Source organism: Leucopleurus acutus (assembly GCF_964270905.1).
Source record: "Leucopleurus acutus genome assembly, chromosome: 4".
Classification (NCBI taxonomy): domain Eukaryota; kingdom Metazoa; phylum Chordata; class Mammalia; order Artiodactyla; family Delphinidae; genus Leucopleurus; species Leucopleurus acutus.
In genome coordinates, this window is record NC_139146.1 from 123,094,884 (window position 1) to 123,117,924 (window position 23,041).

The window sequence follows — 23,041 nt, forward strand, 5'->3', positions numbered from 1 at the left end:
TACCATCATCCACATATTAAGAGTTTTCCTCGGGTTAAAAGTTAAACTTTGACACTCAAACAAAGCATCCTCCCATCTCAGGGTTGCTGTATTTCTTAAAGTTCTTTCTGTCTGTGACTCTCTACTCCCAGTTAACCACATTTACCTCACCTTCACTTCCTTGATGTTTGGCTAAAATGTCGACTTCCAAGTGAGCTTTTCTTTGATCACTCTTTTTAAAAGCTATCCCATCAGTGGATAATCAATATCCATCTTCTCTTCCTTATTTTTCTCCAAAGTATCTGTCACTATCTCAGTTAACAATCTTTGTTAAAGTCTTTCTCCCTCCATTAGAATGTGAGAATCTTAAGGGGAGGAATTTTTGTTTCTTTTATTTACTGCTATAAATCCAGGTCTATAGGTCTATAACAATGCTCAGTAAATTTTTTTTTTTTTTTTTTTGGCCACGCCGCATGGCATGCAGGATCTTAGTTCCCTGACCAAGGATCAAACCCATACCCCCTGCAGTAGAAGCGTGGAGTCCTAACCACTGGACCACCAGGGAATTCCCAGTAAATATTTCTTAAAGGAAGAAAAAGTAGAGCTAAAATATTGTTCTTTTAACCTGCAGTTTAAATACAATTTTTCATTTAAAACTTTTGGAAAGTAGCTGTCCCATCATTCATCCCGGTTTCAAAGTTTGTTTTTTTAATAATTATATTTCTTAATTTAAAATACTTTTATAAAAAGTGTCTCTTTTTATACAATATTTCCTCACCATTTAGAATAGTCTCTCAATCCATTTAACTTTTAAGCTCAGTTACTTTCTTTAGAGCTACAAGTGTTAATATTCATTGCAAAATTAGACTGTATCTTTAGTTTACTATATTCACAATTTTTAGTCATGCACAGCAAGTTTGTATCACAACCTTGGGTGTGAAAAAGCTCAGTATCTGTAGCTTAGCATTATTAGTGCATTGCTTAGTTGTTTTTTTTTTTTTTGCTTATAAATTTTACCATGAAGTTTTTACACATATAGTGTATAGTATATGTGTGTGTTTGTATTTATGTGTGTGTGACAAAATTATTTTGCTTTAAACTTCCTAAAATTTGACACTCTTTGTTTTTCCTTGTTCTTGTAACATATACTGTGATAATTTGACTTCAAAAAATACTTAGGTTAAATTAGTAGTTTAATTTAAAAATATTAACATACTTGTTTTGTTTGACTTTTACAAGTTTAGTAATCTAAAAAATATTTATTATAAGCTGTTCTTAAGAAAATAGATCTCTATGAGGAAGAATTGTTTGACAACTTGGTAATTTAAGTGTTTTTAGATCTTGAGCTACCAAAACAAGAACCATAGTGTACTTGATAGGGACTATATAGAATTTTAGATTTTAAAAACAAATTATATACATTTTTAAGGAAAAAGTGAATGCCATCACTGACTTTATATTAGCCATACACATTTAGCACACAATTTTCTTCTACTTTGATGAAAGTGTTTTGAAGGTCTGACACACTCTTTAAATCTTAACACTGATATATTTCTCCTTTGATTGGTTTGAGTTTGAAAAAAAAACATATTTGTAAGGAATATATGTGTTTTAATGTGGTGACTTATGTGTGACTTGCTTCTGACTTTTTTCAGGGGGATGTTTCTGGATACCATTCTCCCCTCACGTGATGATAATGGCATACGTCCAGCAATTGGTCAGCGAACCCGTTTAAGCAAAGGAGATATTGCACAGGCAAGAAAGCTGTACAGATGTCCAGGTATTGCACCACCCAAACTCAGAAGTATAATTGTGCCTGATAGTGCTCTTACAGATGAATAAGCCACAATTTTTTTTTTTTTTTGCGGTACGCGGGCCTCTCACTGTTGTGGCCTCTCCCGTTGCGGAGCACAGGCTCTGGACGCGCAGGCTCAGCGGCCATGGCTCACGGGCCCAGACTCTCTGCGGCACGTGGGATCTTCCCGGACCGGGACACGAACCCGTGTCCCCTGCATCGGCAGGCGGACTGTCAACCACTTAAAGGAAGGTCTTAATAACAATGTACCAAGAGAACACTAATGCCTTACTGGTCCAAGAAAGAAAAGATTCTGCTTCCAAACTGGAAATACTTATTACTCTATGCACCTCCTATATACTCAAAATTCTTGAAATAGCTTATATCAAAGATACATGCTTGGGCTTCCCTGGTGGCACAGTGGTTGAGAGTCTGCCTGCCGATGCAGGGGACAAGGGTTCGTGTCCCGTTCCGGGAGTATCCCCCATGCCGCGGAGTGGCTGGTCACGTGAGCCATGGCCACTGGGCCTGCAAGTCCAGAGTCTGTGCTCCGCAACGGGAGAGGCCACAGCAGTGAGAGGCCCATGTACGACACACACACAAACAATAAAAGATACATGCTTAACACAGCTTTTCCCAAATTTTTTTGTTTATGGAAACTAATACCTATGGAATTCGCTTTTTGTTCCAGATACTAAGATCACAAGTGGTAAAATAACTAATAAAGTTTTTTTTTTTTTTTTTTTTTTTGGTACACAGGCCACTCTTGTGGCCTCTCCTATTGCGGAGCACAGGCTCGGGACACACAGGCTCAGTGGCCATGGCTCACGGGCCCAGCCGCTCTGCGGCATGTGGGATCTTCCCAGACCGGGGCACGAACCCACGTCCCCTGCATCGGCAGGCGGACTCTCAACCACTGCACCACCAGGGAATCCCGCTAATAAAGTTTTAACTGGCTGCTATTCTCATAATTTGTGCAAACATTCAGAGATAAGATGGGTATATTAATCATTGAAGTTTTGCATAGGCTTTGCTTAAATTTTATTTATATATATATTTAATTATTGGGAAGTTATATTAACTAAGTTTACTGTGATTATTGGTCCCAGTCCAGGAAACTTTCTTTGTAGAGTACAAGAGAGGGCTAGCTGATTCATTAACAAGTGTAATATTTGCTCATTAACATATAGAAACGTCTTCATGGGGCAGAGAATGGTCTTGTCTTCCCTTTATCCCGGTAATCAGCAATCTGCTTGTGAAAGAGATCCTCTCTGGGGTGTGTGCATCTTCTTCTCTTCATAAATGATTCATTTGTTCTCTTGTTCTCTCTCTTTTGGGGGGCCTTCTTTTTCTTGTGACTCTCATTTTCTAAATGTATTCTTCTCTACTTGGATCTAATTTTAGGATTACTTTCCTTTTTAATTTCTAAACTCCTGAAGCTGAACTCTTCTTCTAATACAGTCTCTTGTCTTTATTTGCATTTTCTCTTGATAGTTTTTCTGTGGTCCCATGAACTTTTGGCTTATAACTACTTCATACTTATGTCAACTGTCAAACATAATATTCTCTCAGTAAATCTTCTTTAATTAAATGTCAAGTAACATAATAAAACTAGGAAAAAATAAAGTAAATTAATATCTAAAAATAAAGGAGCTTCTGAGGATTAGAATGTTCATTATTATATAAAAGTGTATGTGTATTCACACATGAACCCACATACAAATCTATGTTTACAAATTTAAAAGTGTTGTTAAACATACAGTGTATCCACGTCTATGGATGCACATCTGTGTGGTTGTAGGGATGGAAGACCAGTTTCAGTGTTCATGGAATTCGAATACTAGAAACTTTCTAAACACTCATGCATTAAATTTATTTTTTAATTAATATGAGGTTCTTTTTAGTTACCTAAAATATTAATCTCTTTAATTCCTTATATAATGCTCTGAGATTCCAGCCAGAATACTCTTGATATGTGTGCTTATGTACAATTCTTGGCTAAAATATATTGCCAACATGCAAAAAGAATTTAGCTATTTTCCCACTTATTCATGGACCCATATATTCTTCTCCCATAAAACATTCCTTAGTTCAGTTGATGGTACCACACATAGATCTTCCCAAACCACAAGCTGGAGGGCATCCTTACTTCCTCCTTTTGCCTCACTTCCCACAACTAGTCAGTTCTGCTGCCTTCTTGGTATCGACCTCATGTTCTTGAAGTGAATCCCCTATCCTAGGGATCCTCATCTTTTGTCTGGATTGCTTCAATGCTTCCTAAGTAAGCTCTTCCCTCCATCCTTACATCTCTTTAGTTCTCTGGCCACACTGCTGTTCAAGTGACTTTTCAGTATGTAAATTTTATTCTGCTTATTTTAGGATAAAGGCTGATTTCCTTCTCAATGTCTCCTTCAAGATTTTCCCCTGTCTCTTCCCCCAGGCTCTTCTCTAGGTATTTCCCTTACAACCTAGTTTCTCACCTCTACTTCATTCAGCCCCTGACACTACAGTAAGGTTGCCTCTTGCTTCTTCCTCCAGCCAGAAAACTCTTAACTGCCTCCTGGCTAAATCCTAACTCATATTCAGAATTTGGCTCCTTTGTAACCTCCTACTTAAAAACCCACTGGTCTCCCAGGAATCCCATGTTGCTAAATACTTTATTTGATTCTGGCCTTATGTCTTACTCCTATAATCATCAATTTACTTGTCATTTCCCACATTAGAGTATAATTAGAGTATAATCTTTAGGATTAGAGTTAGGCTTTTTCCTCAGGGTATTCTGAATCAGATATAAGTTAGGTGCTCAATAAGTAGTTGTTGTATGAATGAAATAGTTGCTTTAATAAAAAAAAGTACTGCACCAGATATTATGGCCACAGAGAAGGAAGCACAGATTATACACACAAATAGCCAATTATCTATGGGATTATACAGACAATATTACTTGTTGAGGAAGTAAATCTCATCAGTAAAGGATGCTAAAGCAGTTCTGAGAGGGGTGCCTAAACTGAGCTGCACCCTGGAATGAGGAAGGCTTCTTGGAGTTGGTATTTGTGCTTCATCTTCAAAGATGATTCAAACTTGGCTAGGGAGTTACTACTGAAATAGATTTTAAAATATTTCAGTAATTAACCTCACCATTATGGCTCAGATGACTTGGGATTTCTTTTAACATTCCTTATCTTAAAATAATTTTAAATCTAAATTTTATTTATTACATATAAAAGTTTAAGGGAGGGCTTCCCTGCTGGCGCAGTGGTTGAGAGTCCGCCTGCCGATGCAGGGGACACGGGTTCGTGTCCCGGTCCGGGAAGATCCCACGTGCCGCAGAGAGTCTGGGCCCGTGAGCCATGGCCACTGAGCCTGCGCGTCCAGAGCCTGTGCTCTGCAACGGGAGAGGCCACAACAGTGAGAGGCCCGCGTACCGAAAAAAAAAAAAGTTTAAGGGAGCCATGGATGTATGAAAAAGTTAATTAGGTAGTGCTAAGTTGATTAGATATGTTTTATTTCTTCCCCTACTCTAGAGTTTATCAAGATTTTTGGGGAAGAGATTTATATAATACATTATTGTCTGTTTTATTTAGAGTTAGTAACATTATAAATGTGTTCTTATAAAAAAATGGAAAAAGGATTCTCAATCTTTGATATATGGTGGATGTTGCAGACATTTGCTTGGGAAAATATCTGTAGATGTAAATACAATCAGCAGTATATTTAACCATATTGTTAATAACACAAGAATTTGTAATAATTTCTCAGCCACACACAATCAAAGTAGCATTTATACAATTCAAACACAATTTTCTTTCTTGGAAGAGGTAAGTTACACTAGAATCATGTGATGCAAAAGTGAGATGGATCATAGAATAAAGAACTTTTTGTTATTAACTATTTTTTAACTTTGGTGAAACACACATAACATTAGACCTGTCCTATTAACAAATTTCTAATTGCACAATACAGTACTGTTAACTATATACACATTGCTTTACAGCAGATCTCTAGAACTTTTCCAGGTTGCATGACTGAAACTGAAACTCTATACCTATTGGACAGCATCTCCCTGTTCCTGTCCTCCCAAACTCTGGCAACCACCATTTTACTTTCCACCTCTTTGAGTCTAACTACTTTAGAAACCTGCAGTATTTGTCCTTCTGTGTGTGACTGGCTTATTGCACTTAGAATACTGTCCTCAGGGTTTATCCATGTTGTTAGCACATAACAGATTTCTTTCTGTTTTAAGGCTGAATAATATTCCATTGTATGTATATACCACATTTTCTTTATTCATTCATCCAGTGATGGACATTTAGTTTGTTTCTATCTCTCGGCTACTCTGAATAATGCTTCAATGAATATGTGAGTGTATGTATTTCTTCAAGATTCTGTTTTCAGTTCTTTTGCATCAATATCCAGAAGTAGAATTGCTGGATAATTTGGTAGTTCTATTTATAATAGCTGAGGAAACTCATACTGTTTTCCACAGTGATTTCACCATTTTAATTTCCTACCAACAGTTAAAGTGGTTCCAATTTCTCCACATCCTCACCAGCACTTGTTATTTCCTGTTTTTTGACAATGGCCATCTTAACAGGTGTGAGGTGATATCTCATTGTGGTTTTGATTTGCATTCCCCTGATGATTAGTGATGTTGAGCATTTTTTTCATGTATCTATTGGTCATTTGTATGTCTTCTTTGAACTGTCTATTCAAGTCCTTTGCCCATTTTAAAATTTGGTTATTTGGGGTCTGTTGTTCTTTGTTTGTTTTTTTGCTATTGAGTTGTAAGAGTTCCTTATATATTTTGGATAGTAACCCCTTATGAGATGCATGATTTGCATATGTTTTCTTCCATTCCGAAGATTGCTTTTCACTCTATTGATTGTTTCCTTCACTGCACAGAAGCTTTTTAGTTTGATGTAGTCCCCCTTGTCTATTTTTGCTTTTAAAGTCTGTACTTTTAGTGCCAATGTCTGAGCAATCATTGCCAAGATCACAGTTATGGAACTTTTTACATATGTTTTTTCTTCTAGGAATTTTATAATTTTGGGTCTTCCTTTTAACTCTTTAATCCACTTTGAGTTGATTTTTGTGTATAACGAAAGAAAAGGGTCCAATTTCATTCTTTTGTATGTGTATATCTAATTTCCCCAACACCATTTATGCAAGAGGCTATCCTTTCCATGTTGTATAGTCTTGGCACCCTTGCTGAAGATCCCATTTTACTGTTTAGGTGTGGGTTTATTTTTGGCTCTTTATTCTGTCCCATTGGTCTATAAGTCTCTCTTATGCCAGTACCATATTCTTAATTACTGTAGATTTGTAATATGTTTTGAAGTCAAGAAGTGTGAGGCTTCCAGCTTTGTTCTTTTTTCTCAAGGTTGTTTTGGCTATTTAGGGTTTGTGGTTCTATATGAATTTTAAGACACTTCTCCCCATTTCTGCAAAAAATGCCACTGGGAATTTGATAGGGAGTGCACTTAATCTGTAGATTGCTTTGGGTAGTAAGGATAACATTTTAACAATATTAAGTCTTCCAATCCATGAACACATTTCTTTGTCTCCTTAAATTTCTTTCAGCAATGTTTTGTAGTTTTCACCTTACATATCTTTTGACTTATTGGTTAAGCTTATTCCTAAATATTTTATTCTTTTTGCTGTTCTTATAAATGGGGTTGTTTTCTTAATTTCCTTTTCATATTGTTTGTTGTTAGTTTATGCAACTGATTTTGTGAGTTGATTTTGTATTCTGTAATTTTGTTGAGTATTTTTTATTACCTCTAACAGTATTTTTTTTTGTCTGTGGAATCTTTACAATTTTGTACATATAAGATCATGACATCTGCCTAGAGAGATAGAAGTTTAACTTATGAATTATGTTTCATTTTACAGTAATTTTGATTAGGAGAGTGATAATAATTTGCCTTTGTATATTTCTTTATGCCTTTTTTCTCTTAAATAAGACTGCATTTTGTAGCTCAAAGATATATTCTAACAATTAAGCGCACAGTCTTCCTACCTGTGTCAGAGGTATCTAAGGGTTAAAAAGAGAACTTTGGGCATCACAATACTTGACTCCTACAAAACAACTTTATGAAGTACATATTAATAAGATAGCCACTTTACAGAAGAGAAAACTGAAGTTGAAGGTTTTGAGACTTGCTTGTATGACATAATTAACAAGGGGAAATGCCATGACTCAACTTCTCTTTTCTCATCCACATAGCTTTCTGAGTAAATGGACAGACTATGTATTTAACTTAGTAGTACCATCTTTCCCTTGCTAATTTTCCTTTAGTTCTTTTAATATTAAAGTTTTTTTATATATCTTCGCATGAATCAACAAATGGCCAGGAAAATTGATGAAATTTTCTGAAATAGTGATCATGTAGCCTGGGACAGCCACACTTATTGAGGAAAATGCACAAATGATTATCACAACTTGACAATATTGTTTGTACTTCTTGAATTATAAGCAGGTGCTATATAATAGATTTACTTAATTTTTGAATTATATTCTGTTTTATTACATTTTAGAGAGTTTTTTATCTTTTTTATCAGAACCATAGTGTTTGTTTACATTTATAAGTCAAATATATTTAATTTTTTAAATTCCACTTTAGGAAATCCAGTACTAGCATTCTATGTGGCTTAGTGGAGTTTTCAATTATTTCAAAATTTATTTCTAAACTACTGTAAATTGCAGCTTTTTTTCTTTGAAACACACTCAATTCCCAAATGACTATTTAGCATCTAAACTGATCCTAGTTAGAAGCACATTGTTTGCATTAATAAATCTTAACCCTTTTTCTAAGGGTTCTTGTAATGTCACATTTACCAGTATCCTTAAATGATTCTTGGAAAGGGCTGATTATATATTTTTTACCTTGAGCATTTTTGTTTCATTCTGAAGTTGCTTTTATCTGCCTATTCATCAGAATAAACACTGCTTGCTCTTACTTTAAATTTATTTTGTTGTGCAAACATAATATCTGTGTTTCTAAATAAACATTTATATCTTATCAGACTGTTCTTACAGCTATATTTTATGTTTTCAAAGCCATCATCTTTGTTTCTTCATTTAAATCAAGATATGCAGAACCATTTATAATTTATTGATTTGATGACACAAGAGTTCACTTGCTGGGAGCTATGCTTCTATAATATGGTAGTATATCAGTTTTTATTTCAGTCTCCTTCAGAGGGAAGGAGCTGTTCTTTCTAATTGTTGAGTGAAGGTTATAAACATGTTTATATAAATCTTTATATAAACTGGCTGCAGTATAGGAATTATTCTTGAATTAAGGTTACTTAAAGCAGCCTAGGTTCATGTGGCTCATACCATGTCTTGCAAAAACAACAAGGAAATCTATTATAGAATGCTTCTAACTACAAACCTTGGCTGAAACAGAGTTAATTGTGCTCTGTTCTTGCCTTTGTTGAAATGGCCTATAGATATCAATCACACAGATCTTGAGGCTGTGTAAGCTGATTATTATTTGCTATTTCAGATGACTGGTAATCACTTCCAAGAAATTAGAAAGGCTTAGTAAGAGGAAAATATAATTGCTTTTCCAGTAATTTCTACTTATGATTGACAGAAAACAGAGAATAAATAAATGTCTACATCTTATTTAAAAATTTGTGTCTTCCGTGATGTTTTTATCTTTCAATTTTTTTCCAGTTTATTTTGAAAACATTTTCATTGTGCTTGACATTTTGGCACCTCTTATTGATTATTTATTCATTATTATTTAAGATTTCTTTTTTCAACCTTGATATGGTATTCATTATTGAAATTAACCTCACTCTATACCAAATATACTAATGGAATATTTCGTATGGTCCCAGAGCCACATCAACTAGGTATTCACTGGCCTGAAGCTAAATATGGGTGACGTATAAGTTGGCTACTGGCTTCTTGAGAATGAATGAGAAAGGTTTCCATGAGGAAGAACTTTGTGGTTCTTCAGGTTATTTATCTCATTATCTTGTTATATGGTTAGCTATAGTAATCTGATTAAGTATACTGAAATTCTAGTAAGAAAGAATTAAGTAAGAAAGAGAAATTACTTAGAAAGGAAAATTGTTTTATAAAATACAAATATATATTCTTGTCTAACACCAAAAGACTGGAGATTTTATTTATGAGTCCAATATCTTTCATAAAAATTAGAGAAAAATCTTATCTTTTTCATCTTTTAAAAAAATCAAAAATTTTTTTTTTCTTTCAGCATGTGGAGAAACCCTACAAGAATCCAATGGCAACCTTTCCTCCCCAGGATTTCCAAACGGCTACCCATCTTATACACACTGCATCTGGAGAGTTTCTGTCACTGCAGGAGAGAAGGTAATTTATCCCATCAAGAGTTCTCCTTTAATCTCAGATGCAAAGGTTCATTTTCTTTCAAATATAATTCACTTTGTTTTTTATTCTTGTTTGATTAATAAAATAGCTCAGAAATTTTATAATGGAAATTACTCAAACTCCAGGAATTTTTTGAAAGATGTAATTTTAAAAGAAATGGTAAATGGTCTAAAAGGGTTGACATAATACAAATTATGTACTCAGACACACTGAAATTAAGTTAAAAGTCAGTATCATATGGATAACTAGAAAAATCCCACACATTTTAAAATTGAGAAATATACATCAAATATCCAATTCATTCAAGAAGATATTGTGATTAAAATTAGAAATTATTTTCAATTATAACACAAATACTGAGAATACCAAACCTGTAAGATTCACCTAAAGCAGTACTTAGAAGGAAATTCACAGACCTAAATGCTCATATTAGGAAATAAGAAATACCCAAAACTAATGAGATTGACATCCACATAAAGAGACTAGAAAAAGAGCAATAAAATAAATGAAAAAGTACATAAAGGAGGAAGTAATAAATAAAAGGTAAAAATATCATGGTATTGTATAAAGTATGGACAAAGTTGGTACTTGAAACAATTTAGAAAAATAGAGGAATGGGTGAAAAGAGATCAAGAGAAAAAAGAATAACAGAGAAAGCACAATTAACTAATATTTAGAATAAAACGATTATTATAACCATAGATACTTTAGGAACCAAAAGAACATTTTGAACATTATGCCAATAACTTTGAAACTGTAAATGAAATGGGCAAATTACTACAAAATATTACTTACTAAGTTCTTATTTGAGAAGAAATAAAAAGCTTGAATGCTCCTATAACCACTAAAGAAATCAAATTACTATTTAATTGAATTATTAGTCAAAATTTTTTCAACAATGAAATCCAGGCTCAGATGGCTTCATCAGTGAGTTCTACCCAACAATCAAATAAGAATTAAGTGTAATCTAATATAAAGTCTTCCAGAGAATAAAATAAAAGATACACTCTCCTATTTATATGGCTAGCAAAACCTTGATAGCCATCCTGATGACAAGAACAGTGTAAGAAAGGAAAAATTTAACCCAGACTCACACTTGAATATGTATGTAAAATCCTCCCCACATTACCAAACCAAATGCAAATACATATGCCTCTGTATGTATGTGTGTATCTATCTATCAATCTGTAAATATATAAATAATATATACATATTTCAAGGGCAGATATATGCATGGATATGTGTATATATGTATGATATATTATGTATATATGTTTGTGTGTATATGTATGTGTACATATATACAAGCACCATTAGACGAGTATCTCAGTTAAATCAAGAAAAAAAATCTATTAATGATTTAACAACAAAGCCTGAGAAAACTAGGAATAGAAGAGTATTAATCTTATAAAGAGAAGCAACAAAAATTAGTGCAAATACCATTATCATTAGGGTAATTCTGAAAGTATTTCCTTTGAGATAGGTAAAAAACCAAGTATGTCCACCAGTCCTCTTCTTTTTTTAACATTTTGGTGGAAATAGTAGCATGTTAAGGCAAGAAAACGAAATTACACATGTAAGGATTAAAAAGGAAGACATAAAATTCCTTTTATCATATTGTTTGTTTGGTTATAGAATTTAAAATTATTAAGAAGTGAAATGAATAAATCTATTAATTTCTGGATTCTGTCTGGAATGCTAACCTTAAAAGTCTTCCCAGACCAAGACTGTAATAATATCAATTTTTGTTTTTTACTAGTTATTAAATGATTTTTATCCTTCGTCTTTGACTAATTCATATGGAATGACTCATACACACTTTGAGTTTTGGTGGAAAAGCAAATGCAGTTAAGAAAGTTTCAACTCCCTGATAATTGAGTGTTGTTACAAGTATCATGGGTATGGAGTTGTCCAGGATGTTGCAATACTCACAATGAAAACTAAATGAAACTCTTTTGTAGCATAAACAGATTTTATACATAAAAAGTTACAACTGACTTGTAATACATGAATGCATACATAATTCTTTATATAGTTATTTTTAAGCATTGTGAGTCTACGTTGTAATATAGTTATAGGTGTTGATCAATTTCTGTTTAGATCCTTTGAATAAGCCCCTGAAAACATATTATGAAAATCATTATAAAGGTACTGAAGAGCAAGATATAAAAGTTGATAAAGCTTCAGAGAAAATTTAAAACTGTACATGATATTTTTTTTTCAGTTTTTCTTAGTTTTTTTTAAACATTTTTATTGGAGTCTAGTTGATTTACAATGTTGTGTTAGTTTCAGGTGTATAGCAAAGTGAATCAGTTTTACATATACATATATCCACTCTTTTTTAGATTCTTTTCCCATATAGGCCATTACAGAGTATTGAGTAGAGTTCCCTGTGCTATAGAGTAGGCCCTTATTAGTTATCTATTTTATATATAGTAATGTGTGTATGTCAATCCCAATCTCCCACTTTATCCCTTCCCCCACCTTACCCCCTGGTAACCATAAGTTTGTTTTCTACATCTGTAACTCTGTTTATGTTTTGTAGATAAGTTCATTTGTACCATTTTTTAAGATTCTACATATGTTATATCATATGACATTTGTCTTTCTCTGACTTATTTCACTCAATATGACAATCTCTAGATCCATCCATGTTGCTGCGATATACATGAGTTTTTAAAATAAAGCATTGTAGAATATGGAAAGTTTTGGCACAAGATTAATCAAATTAAATCAGTTTGTAAGAGCAAAATAATAACTGGAAAAAAAGTTTCTGCCATCCTGATGACAAGAACAGTGTAAGAAAGGAAAAATACCATGGATATTTGATAGAGATTGCATTAAATCTAGAGATTTAATGGGTCTTTTTTACTTATTTGGTCGAGTTTAACTCACTAATTTCAACCATCTTTTCTTTTATCATACAAACATTTAAAGCTATAAATATTCCTTTAAAAACTACTTTATCGGAATTTCACCAGCTTGACACATAGTATTTTTGTTATTTTTCAGTTTTAATTATCTTCTTCATCTTTTATCATTTCTTCTGCCCACATATTTTTCAGGAACATATTTTTTTATTTGCAAACATATGTTATTTTTCCAATCTTTCTTTTCTTATTAATTTCTCCTTTAATCACTTTTTGGAGAAAGACTGTAGTCTGTATGATATCACACTTTGAAATAGCTTGAGGTTGGTGGTATGAACTTGGAATTGACCAATATTCATTTAAAAAATGTATTTGCTTGAAAATGTCTTTTGTCCAACAATTGGCTGCAAAGTTTTCTATATTCATGTTAATCTTCTTAATTGTGCTTTTTATATATTCTCTATTTTATTGATTTTCCTTCATCTATCAAATAGTAGAAAAGTATGTTTATATATAATAATACTAAAATATTATTTGCCACTATTTGGTAGATTTATTAAATGCTCTTTACAGTTTTAAAATATTTTTACACAACATTATTATATAATGTATACATATAGGTTTAGAATATTACATCTTCCTGATAAACATTTATCATTATATATGAAATCTCTTTATCTCTAGTCATCATTTAGGTTAAAACTCTATTTTTTTCTGATATTAATAAATCTACACTTTCTTTTGACTAATATTTCTGTCTGGTATATCTTTATCTTACTTTGCACATTTAGGCATTCAAGATATACATCTCAAGTGTGTTGCTTTTAGACAAAAAACAGTTTTCTTTTATTTTTTTAATATATCCATGATGGTAAGTTTTGTCTTTAACTAGAGTGCTTATTGCAGTTACATCTATTATGGTTACTGATGTATTATTGCTCCTTATATTCATTCTCTGTGTCCCACTTGGTTTATTTTGTTCTATATTTTACCTTCTTATGTATTCAATTATGGTTTGAATTTCCACATTTCTTTTTTTATCCCTCTACTGGTGTGGAAATATTAAATGTGTATTCTATTATTTGGTATCTTCTTCTACCAGCCTACACTTTTTTATTTAACATCTTTATTGTAGTATAACTGCTTTACAATAGTGTGTTAGTTTCTGCTTTATAACAAAGTGAATCAGCTATACATACACATATATCCCCCATATCTACTCCCTCTTGCATCTCCCTCCAACCCTCCATATCCCAACCCTCTAGGTGGTCACAAAGCACCAAGCTGATCTTCCTGTGCTATGCGGCTGCTTCCCAATAGCTATCTATTTTACATTCGGTAATGTATATAGGTCCATGCCACACTCTCACTTTGTCCCAGCTTATGCATCCCCATCGCCGTGTCCTCAAGTCCATTCTCTAAGTCTTCGTCTTTATTCCTGTCCTGCCTCTAGGTTTTTGCATCAATTTCTTTTTCTTTTTTCTTTTTTTTAAATTCCATAAATATGTGTTAGCATATGGTTTTTGTTTTTCTCTTTCTGACTTACTTAAATCTGTATGACAGTCTAGAGGTCCATCCACCTCACTATAAATAACTCAGGTTTTTCCTTCTTATGGCTGAGTAATATTCCATTGTATATATTTGCCACACCTTCTTTATCTATTCATCTGTTGATGGACACTTAGGTTGCTTCCTGTCCTGCCTATTGTAAATAGAGCTGCAATGAACATTTTGGTACATAACTCTTTTTGAATTATGGTTTTCTCAGGGTGTATGCCCAGTAGTGGGATTGCTGGCTCGTATAGTAGTTCTACTATTATTTTTTATGGAATGTCCATACTGTTCTCCATAGGGGCTGTATCAGTGTACATTCCCACCAACAGTGCAAGAGAGTCCATTTTTCTCCACACCCTCTCCACCATTTATTGTTTGTAGATTTTTTGATGATGGCCATTCTGACCGGTGTGAGATGATATCTCATTGTAGTTTTGATTTGCATTTCTCTAATGATTAATGATGTTGAGCATCCTTTCATGTGTCTGTTGGCAATCTGTATATCTTCTTTGGAGAAATGTCTATTTAGGTCTTCTGCCCAATTTTGGATTGGGTTCTTTGTTTTTTTAATGTTGAGCTGCTTGTAAATTTTGGACATTAATCCTTTGTCAGTTGTTCATTTGCAAATATTTTCTCCCATTCTGAAGGTTTTCTTTTTGGCTTGTTTATGGTTTCCTTTGCTGTGTAAAAGCTTTGAAGTTTCATTAGGTCTCATTCGTTTTTTTTTTTTTTTTTTTTTTTTTTTCCATTTCTCTAGGAGGTGGGTCAAAAAGAATCTTGCTGTGATTTATGTCATAGAGTGTTCTGCCTATTTTTTCCTCTAAGAATTTAATGGGGCCTGGCCTTACATTTAGGTCTTTAATCCATTTTTAGTTTATCTTTGTGTATGGTGTTAAGGAGTGTTCTAATTTCATTCTTTTCCATGTACCTGTAGAAGTTTTCCCAGCACCACTTATAGAAGAAGCTCTCTTTTCTCCACTGTATATTCTTGCCTCCTTTATCAAAGATAAGGTGACCATATGTTCGTGGGTTTATCTCTGGGATTTCTATCCAGTTCCATTGATCTATATTTCTATTTCTGTGCCAGTACCATACCATCTTGATTACTGTAACTTTGTAGTATAGTCTCTTAAGTCAGGGAGCCTGATTCGTCCAGCTCCATTTTTCTTTCTCAAGATTGCTTTGGCTATTCGGAGTCTTTTGTGTTTCCATACAAATTGTGAAGTTTGTTGTTCTAGTTCTGTGAAAAATGCCAGTGGTAGTTTGATAGGGATTGCATTGAATCTGTAGATTGCTTTGGGTAGTAGAGTCATTTTCACAATGTTGATTCTTCCAATCCAAGGGTATGGTATATCTCTCCATCTATTTGTATCATCTTTAATTTCTTTCATCAGTGTCTTATAATTTTCAGCATACAGGTTTTTGTCTCCTTAGGTAGGTTTATTCCTAGATATTTTATTCTTCTTCTTGCAAGGCTAAATGGGAGTGTTTTCTAAAATTCACTTTCAGATTTTTCATCATTAGTGTATAGGAAAGCAAGAGATTTCTGTGCACTAATTTTGTGTCCTGCTAATCTGCCAAATTCATTGATTAGCTCTAGTAGTTTTCTGGTAGCATCCTTAGGATTCTCTATGTATAGTACCATGTCATCTGCAAACAGTGACAGCTTTACTTCTTCTTTTCCAAATTGGATTCTTTTATTTCTTTTTCTTCTCTAATTGCTGTGGGTAACTTCCAAAACTATGTTGAATAATAGTGGTAAGAGTAGGCAACATTGTATTCTTCCTTATCTTAGTGGAAATGGTTTCAGTTTTTCACCATTGAGGACGATGTTGGCAGTGGGTTTGTCATATATGACCTTTATTATGTTGAGGAAAGTTCCCTCTATGTCTACTTTCTGGAGGGTTTTTATCAAAAATGGGTGTTGAATTTTGTTGAAAGCTTTCTCTGCATCTACTGAGATGATCATATGGTTTTTCTCGTTCAGTTTGTTAATATAGTGTATCACGTTGCTTGACTTGCATATATTGAAGTGTCCTTTCATTCCAGGGATAAACACCACTTGATCATAGTGTATGATCCTTATAATGTGCTGTTGGATTCTGTTTGCCAGTATTTTGTTGAGGATTTTTTCATCTATGTTCATCAGTGATATTGGCCTGTAGTTTTCTTTCTTTGTGACATTTTTGTCTGGTTTTGGTATCAGAGTGATGATGGCCTTGTAGAATGAGTTTTGCAGTGTTCCTCCCTCTACTATATTTTGGAGGAGTTTGAGAAGGATAGGTGTTAGCTCTTCTCTAAATGTTTGATAGAATTCGCCTGTGAAGCCATCTGGTCCTGGGCTTTTGTTTGTTGGAAGGTTTTTAATCACAGCTTCAATTTCAGTGCTTGTGATTGGTCTGTTCATATTTTATTTCTTCCTGGTTCAGTCTCAGAAGGTTGTGGATTTCCAAGAATTTGTCCAGTTCTTCCAAGTTGTCTATTTTATTTGGATACAGTTGCTTGTAGTAATCTCTCATGATCCTTTGTATTTCTGCAGTGTCAGTTTTTACTTCTCCTTTTTCATTTCTAATTCTATTGGCTTGAGTCTTCTCCCTTTCTTTCTTCATAAGTCTGGCTAATGGTTTATCAATATTGTTTATCTTCTCAAAGAACGAGCTTTTAGTTATATTGATGTTTGCTATCATTTCCTTCATTTCTTTTTCACCTATTTCTCATCTGATCTTTGTGATTTCTTTCCTTCTGCTAATTTTTGGGTTCTTTTGTTCTTCTTTCTCTAATTGCCTTAGGTGTAGGGTTAGGTTGTTTTCTGAGATGTTTCTTGTTTCTTAATGTAGGACTGTATTGCTATAAACTTCCCTCTTAGAACTGCTTTTGCTGTATCCCATAGGTTTTGGGTCATCGTGTTTTCATTGGCATTTGTTTCTAGGTATTTTTTGATTTCCTCTTTGATTTCTTCAGTGATCTCTTGTTTAATAATAGTGTGTTGTTTAGCCCCCATGTGTTTTTATTTCTTACAGGTTTTTTCCCTGTAATTGATATCTAGTTTCATAGTGCTGTGGTCGGAAAAGATACTTGATATGATTTCAATTTTCTTAAATTTACCAAGGCTTGATTTGTGACCCAAGATATGATCTATCCTGGAGAACGTCCATGAGCACTTGAGAAGAATGTGTATCCTGTTGTTTTGGGTTGGAATCTCCTATAAATATCCATTAAGTCCATCTTGTTTAATATATCATTTAAATTTTGTGTTTCCTTATTTATATTCATTTTGGATGATGTGTCCTTTGGTGAAAGTGGGGTGTTAAAGTCCCCTACTATGATTGTGTTACTGTCGATTTCCCCTTTTATGGCTGTTAGTATTTGCCTTATGTATTGAGGTGCTCGTATATTGGGTGCATAAATATTTACAATTGTTATATGTTCTTCTTGGATCAATCCCTTGATCATTATGTAGTGTACTTCTTTGTCTCCTGTAATAGTCTTTATTTCAAAGTCTTTTTTGTCTGATATGAGAATTGCTACTCCAGCTTTCTTTTGATTTCCATTTGCATGGAATATCATTTTCCATCCCCACATTTTCAGTCTGTATGTGTCCCTAGTTCTGAAGTAGTTCTCTTGTAGACAGCATATATACAGGTGTTGATTTTATATCCATTCAGCCAGTCTGTGCCTTTTGGTTGGAGCATTTAATCCATTTACATTTAAGGTAATTATCGATATGTATGTTCCTATTACCATTTTCTTAACTGCTTTGGGTTTATTATTGTAGGTCCTTTCCATCTCTTGTGTTTCCTGTGTAGAGATGTTCCTTTAGTATTTGTTGTAAGGCTGGTTTGGTGGTGCTGAATTCTCTTAGCTTTTGCTTGTCTGTAAAGCTTTTAATTTCTCTATCAAATCTAAATGAGATTCTTACTGGGTAGAGTAATCTTGGTTGCAGTTTTTTCTCCTTCATCTCTTTAAATATGTCCTACCACTCCCTTCTGGCTTGCAAAGTTTCTGCTAAAAGATCAGCTGTTAACCTTATGGGGATTCCCTTATGTGTTGTTTTTCCCTTGCTGCTTTTAATATGTGTTCTTTGTATTTAATTTTTGATAGTTTGATTAATATGTGTCTTGGTGTGTTTCTCCTTCGATTTATACTGTATGGGAATCTCTGTGCTTTCTGGACTTGATTAACTATTTCCTTCCTCATATGAAGGAATTTTTCAACTCTAATCTCTTCAACTATTTTTTCATTCCTTCTTTTTCTCTTCTACTTCTGGGACCCCTATATTTCAAATGTGGGTGTGTTTAGTGTTGTCCCAGAGGTCTCTGAGTCTGTCCTCAATTCTTTTAATTCTTTTTTCTTTATTCTGCTCTGCAGTAGTTATTTCCACTATTTTATCTTCCAGGTTACTTATCCGTTCCTCTGCCTCTGTTATTCTGCTATTGATCCCTTCGAGAGAATCTTTAATTTCATTTATTGTGTTTTTCATCACTGTTTGTTTGCTGTTTAGTTCTTCTAGGTCCTTCTTATATGTTTCCTGTATTTTCTCCATTCTATTTCCAAGATTTTGGATCATCTTTACTGTTATTATTCTGAATGCTTTTTCTGGTAGATTGCCTATTTCCTCTTCATTTGTTAGGTCTAGTGAGTTTTTGCCTTCTTCCTTCATCTGTGTGTTTCTCTGTCTTCTCATTTTGCTTAACTTACTGTTTTTAGGGTCTCCTTTTCACAGGTTGCTGGTTCATAGCTTCCGTTGTTTTTTGTGTCTGTGCCCAGTGGCTATGGTTGGTTCAGTGGGTTGTGTAGGCTTCCTGGTGGAGGAGACTAGTGCCTGTGTTCTGATGGATGAAGCTGGATCTTGTCTTTCTGGTGGGCAGGTCCACGTCTGGTGGTGTGTTTTGTGGTGTCTGTTGCCTTATTATGATTTTAAGCAGCCTCTCTGCTAATGGCTGGTGTTGTGTTCCTGTCTTGCTAGTTGTTTGGCATAGTGTGTCCTGCACTGTAGCTTGCTGGTCGTTGAGTTGACCTGGGTCTTGACATTGAGATGAAGATCTCTGGGAGATTTTTGCCATTTGATATTACTTAGAGCTGGGAGGTCTCTTGTGGACCAATGTCCTGCACTTGGCTCTCCCATCTCACTGGCACAGCCCTGACACCTGTGGAGCTCCAAGAGTTTGTCATCCACACAGCTCAGAATAAAAGGGAGAAAGAAAGAAAGAAACAAACAAACAAACAAAGAAGGAAGGAAGGAAGGTAGGAAGTAAGGAAGAAAGAAAGAAGAAAGAAAGAAGATAAAGTGAAATAAAATTATTAAAATAAAAAGACAATTATTAACAAAAAATTTTTTTAAGTAATTAAAAAAAAGAACAGAGAGAATCTTAGGACAAATGGTAAAAACAAAGCTATACAGACAAAATCACAGACAGAAGCATACACATATACACTCACAAAAAGAGAAAAAGTCAAAAATATATATACATATCCTTGCTCGCAAAGTCTACCTCCTCAATTTGGGGTGATTTGTTGTCTATTCAGGTATTCCACAGATGCAGGGTACATCAAGTTGATTCTGGAGATTTAATCCACTGCTCCTGAGGCGGCTGGGAGAAATTTCCCTTTCTCTTCTTTGTTCACACAGTTCCAGGAGTTCAGCTTTGGATCTGGACCCACCTCTGTGAGTAGGTCGCATGAGGGCGTCTGTTCTTAGCTCAGACAAGACAGGACCCCTCACCGGGATGGGTACGGATGTGGGGTGAGGCTGTGGCAGCAGAGGCCAGTGTGACGTTGCACCAGCCTCAGGCATGCAGTTTGTCCTCCCGGGGAAGTTGTCCCTGGATCCCAGAACCCTGGCAGTAGCAGGCTGCACAGGCTCCCCAGAAGGGGGATGTGGAGAGTGACCTGTGCTCACACACAGGCTTCTTGGTGGCGGCAGCAGCAGCCTTACCATCTCATACCCATCTCTGTGGTCTGCGCTGATAGCTGCGGCTCGTGCCCGTCTCTGGACCTCCTTTAAGCAGCACCAGTAATCCCCTCTCCTCGCGCACCAGGGAACAAAGAGGCAAGAAAAAGTCTCTTGCCTCTTTGGCAGCTCCAGACTTTTTCCCAGACCACCCCACCCCCCCCCCCCCCGCCGCTGGCTATGGTGAACTAGCGGCCTTCAGGCTGTGTTCACGCAGCAGACCCCAGTCCTCTCAATGGGATCCGACCTCCGAAGCCCCGAACTTCAACTCCCAGTACCCGCCCGCCCCGGTGGGTGAGCAGACAAACCTCTTGGGCTGGTGAGTGCTGGTCGGCAACGATCCTCTGTGTGGGAATCTCTCTGCTTTGCCCTACACACCCCTGTTGCTGTGCTCTCCTCCTTGGCTCCGAAGCTTCCCCCCTCTGCCACCCACCTTCTCCGCCCACGATGGGGCTTCATAGTGTGTGGAAACCTTTCCTCCTTCACAGCTCCCTCCCACTGGTACAGGCCCTATCCCTATTCTTTTGTCTCTGCTTTTTCTTTTCCCTACCCAGGAACGTGGGGAGTTTCTTTCTCCTGCCAGCGTTCAGTAGGTGTTCTGTAGGAGTTGTTCCACATATAGATGTATTTCTGATGTATTTTTGGGGAGGAAGGTGATCTCTGTGTCTTACTCTTCCATCATCTTGAAGCTCCAGCCTACTCTTTTAATGGAGTCGTATAAAATTAGTATCTTTATCCTCCTCCCAAACCATAAAAGATGCTAAAAAAGGATTATGATTCATATTGGCACATGCTATTGTTTTGATAAATTTTCAAACTTGTTTTCTTTCTGAAGCAAATGAGATGTTATTATTGTTTTTTGCACTTAACATTGATCTATATGCAGATATTTACCTAACATTTTTATTGTGATAAAAAAACATGCAACATAAAATTGCTGTCTTAACCATTTTTTCAAATATTGATTGACTGATTGATTGATTTAGGTTACCCTGTGTCTTCGTTGCAGCACACGGGATCTTAGTTGCAACATGCAGACTCTTAGTTGCGGTATGCAGACATCTTAGTTATGACATGCAGAATCTTTAGTTGTGGCATGCATGTGAATCTAGTTACCCAACCAGGGATTGAACCTGGGCCCCCTGCATTGGGAGTGTATATTCTTACCCAGTGGACCACTAGGGAAGTCCTTTAACCATTCTTAAATATACAATTCAATAGTGTTAGATACATTCACACTTTATGAAACAGATCTCCAGAACTTTTTAATCTTGTAAAACTGAATCTCTATATCTGTTAAACAACTCTCCTTTTCCCCTCCCCTCAGTTCTAGTAAGCACTATTTACTTTCTGTTTCTTATGAATTTGACTGCTTTAGATACCTCATATAAGTGAAGTCACACAGCATTTGTCCTTTTGTAACTGACTTATTTTACTTTGCATAATGGCCTCAAGGCTCATTCATGTTGTAGCATGCATAACTTCTCGGGGATTGCTGGATCATATTGCAGTTCTATTTTTAATTTTTTGAGGACCCTTCATACTGTCTTCCATAGTGGCTGCACTATTCAGAATCTCTCCAACACCACACATGGGGTCCAATTTCTCCACATCTTCACCAACATGTGTTATCTTCAAATATTTTGATGCTCACCATTCTAATGGGTATGAGGTGATAAATCCTTATGGTTTTGATTTGCATTTCTCTCATGATTAGTGATGCTCAGCATTTTTTCATATAATTATTGGCCATTTGTACATCATCCTCAGTGAAATGTCTTTTCAAGCCTTTTGCCCATTTTTTAAATTGGATTATTTAATTTTTTCTTGTTATGTTGTAGGGGTCCTTTATATATTCTGGATACTTACCCTTGATGAAATACATGACTTGCAAATATTATGTCCTTTTCTGTAGATGCCTTTTGACAATGTTGATCATTTCCTTTGCTTCACAAAAGCTTTTTAGTTGACGGAGTACAAATTATCTAATTTTTGGTTTTGTTTCCTTTGCTTTTGGAGCCATAACAAGGAATCATTGCCAGATCCAGTATAATGAAGATTTTCCCATATGTTTTCTCCTCAGAGGTTTAGAGTTTTGAGTTTTATGTATAGGTCTTTAATCCATTGTTGAGTTAATTTTTGTATATGGCTTAAGATAAGAATCTAAATTCATTCTCTTCCAAAAATAGAGATCCATTTTTCTCAACAACATTTGTTGAAGATTTACCGAATATTTTTATGCAGTATTCCTTCTCCCATCTCAGACTTCCATCAAAGGTCATTTTGTCCTGCTTATAGTTTATATTTTAAATTCGTTCTTTAGCTTAGCTGGTTTTGGTGGTATTTTTCCTAATTGAAATGTGGATTTAAAAAAATTAAAGTATAGTTTATTTATTATATTATATTAGTTTCACATGTACAGCATGGTGACTCAATATTTTTATATATTATACTCCATTTAAAGATTTTTACTTGAATTCATGATAATATAGTTTCATTAGATATAATTAGCTATATATTCAACT

At 34.9% G+C, this 23,041-nt stretch overlaps 1 protein-coding gene across 1 annotated transcript in view; it reads left to right on the forward strand.

Moving 5' to 3' along the window:
* TLL1 (tolloid like 1) overlaps positions 1-23,041 on the forward strand; it is a gene marked incomplete at both ends in the record, with an annotated part of 254,674 nt that overhangs the window by 132,671 nt on the left and 98,962 nt on the right. The window contains 2 exons of the mRNA XM_082838587.1: positions 1,635-1,759; positions 10,009-10,124. Of these exons, the coding sequence (XP_082694713.1) occupies positions 1,635-1,759; positions 10,009-10,124 (241 nt within the window). The remainder of the gene's footprint in view (positions 1-1,634; positions 1,760-10,008; positions 10,125-23,041) is intronic.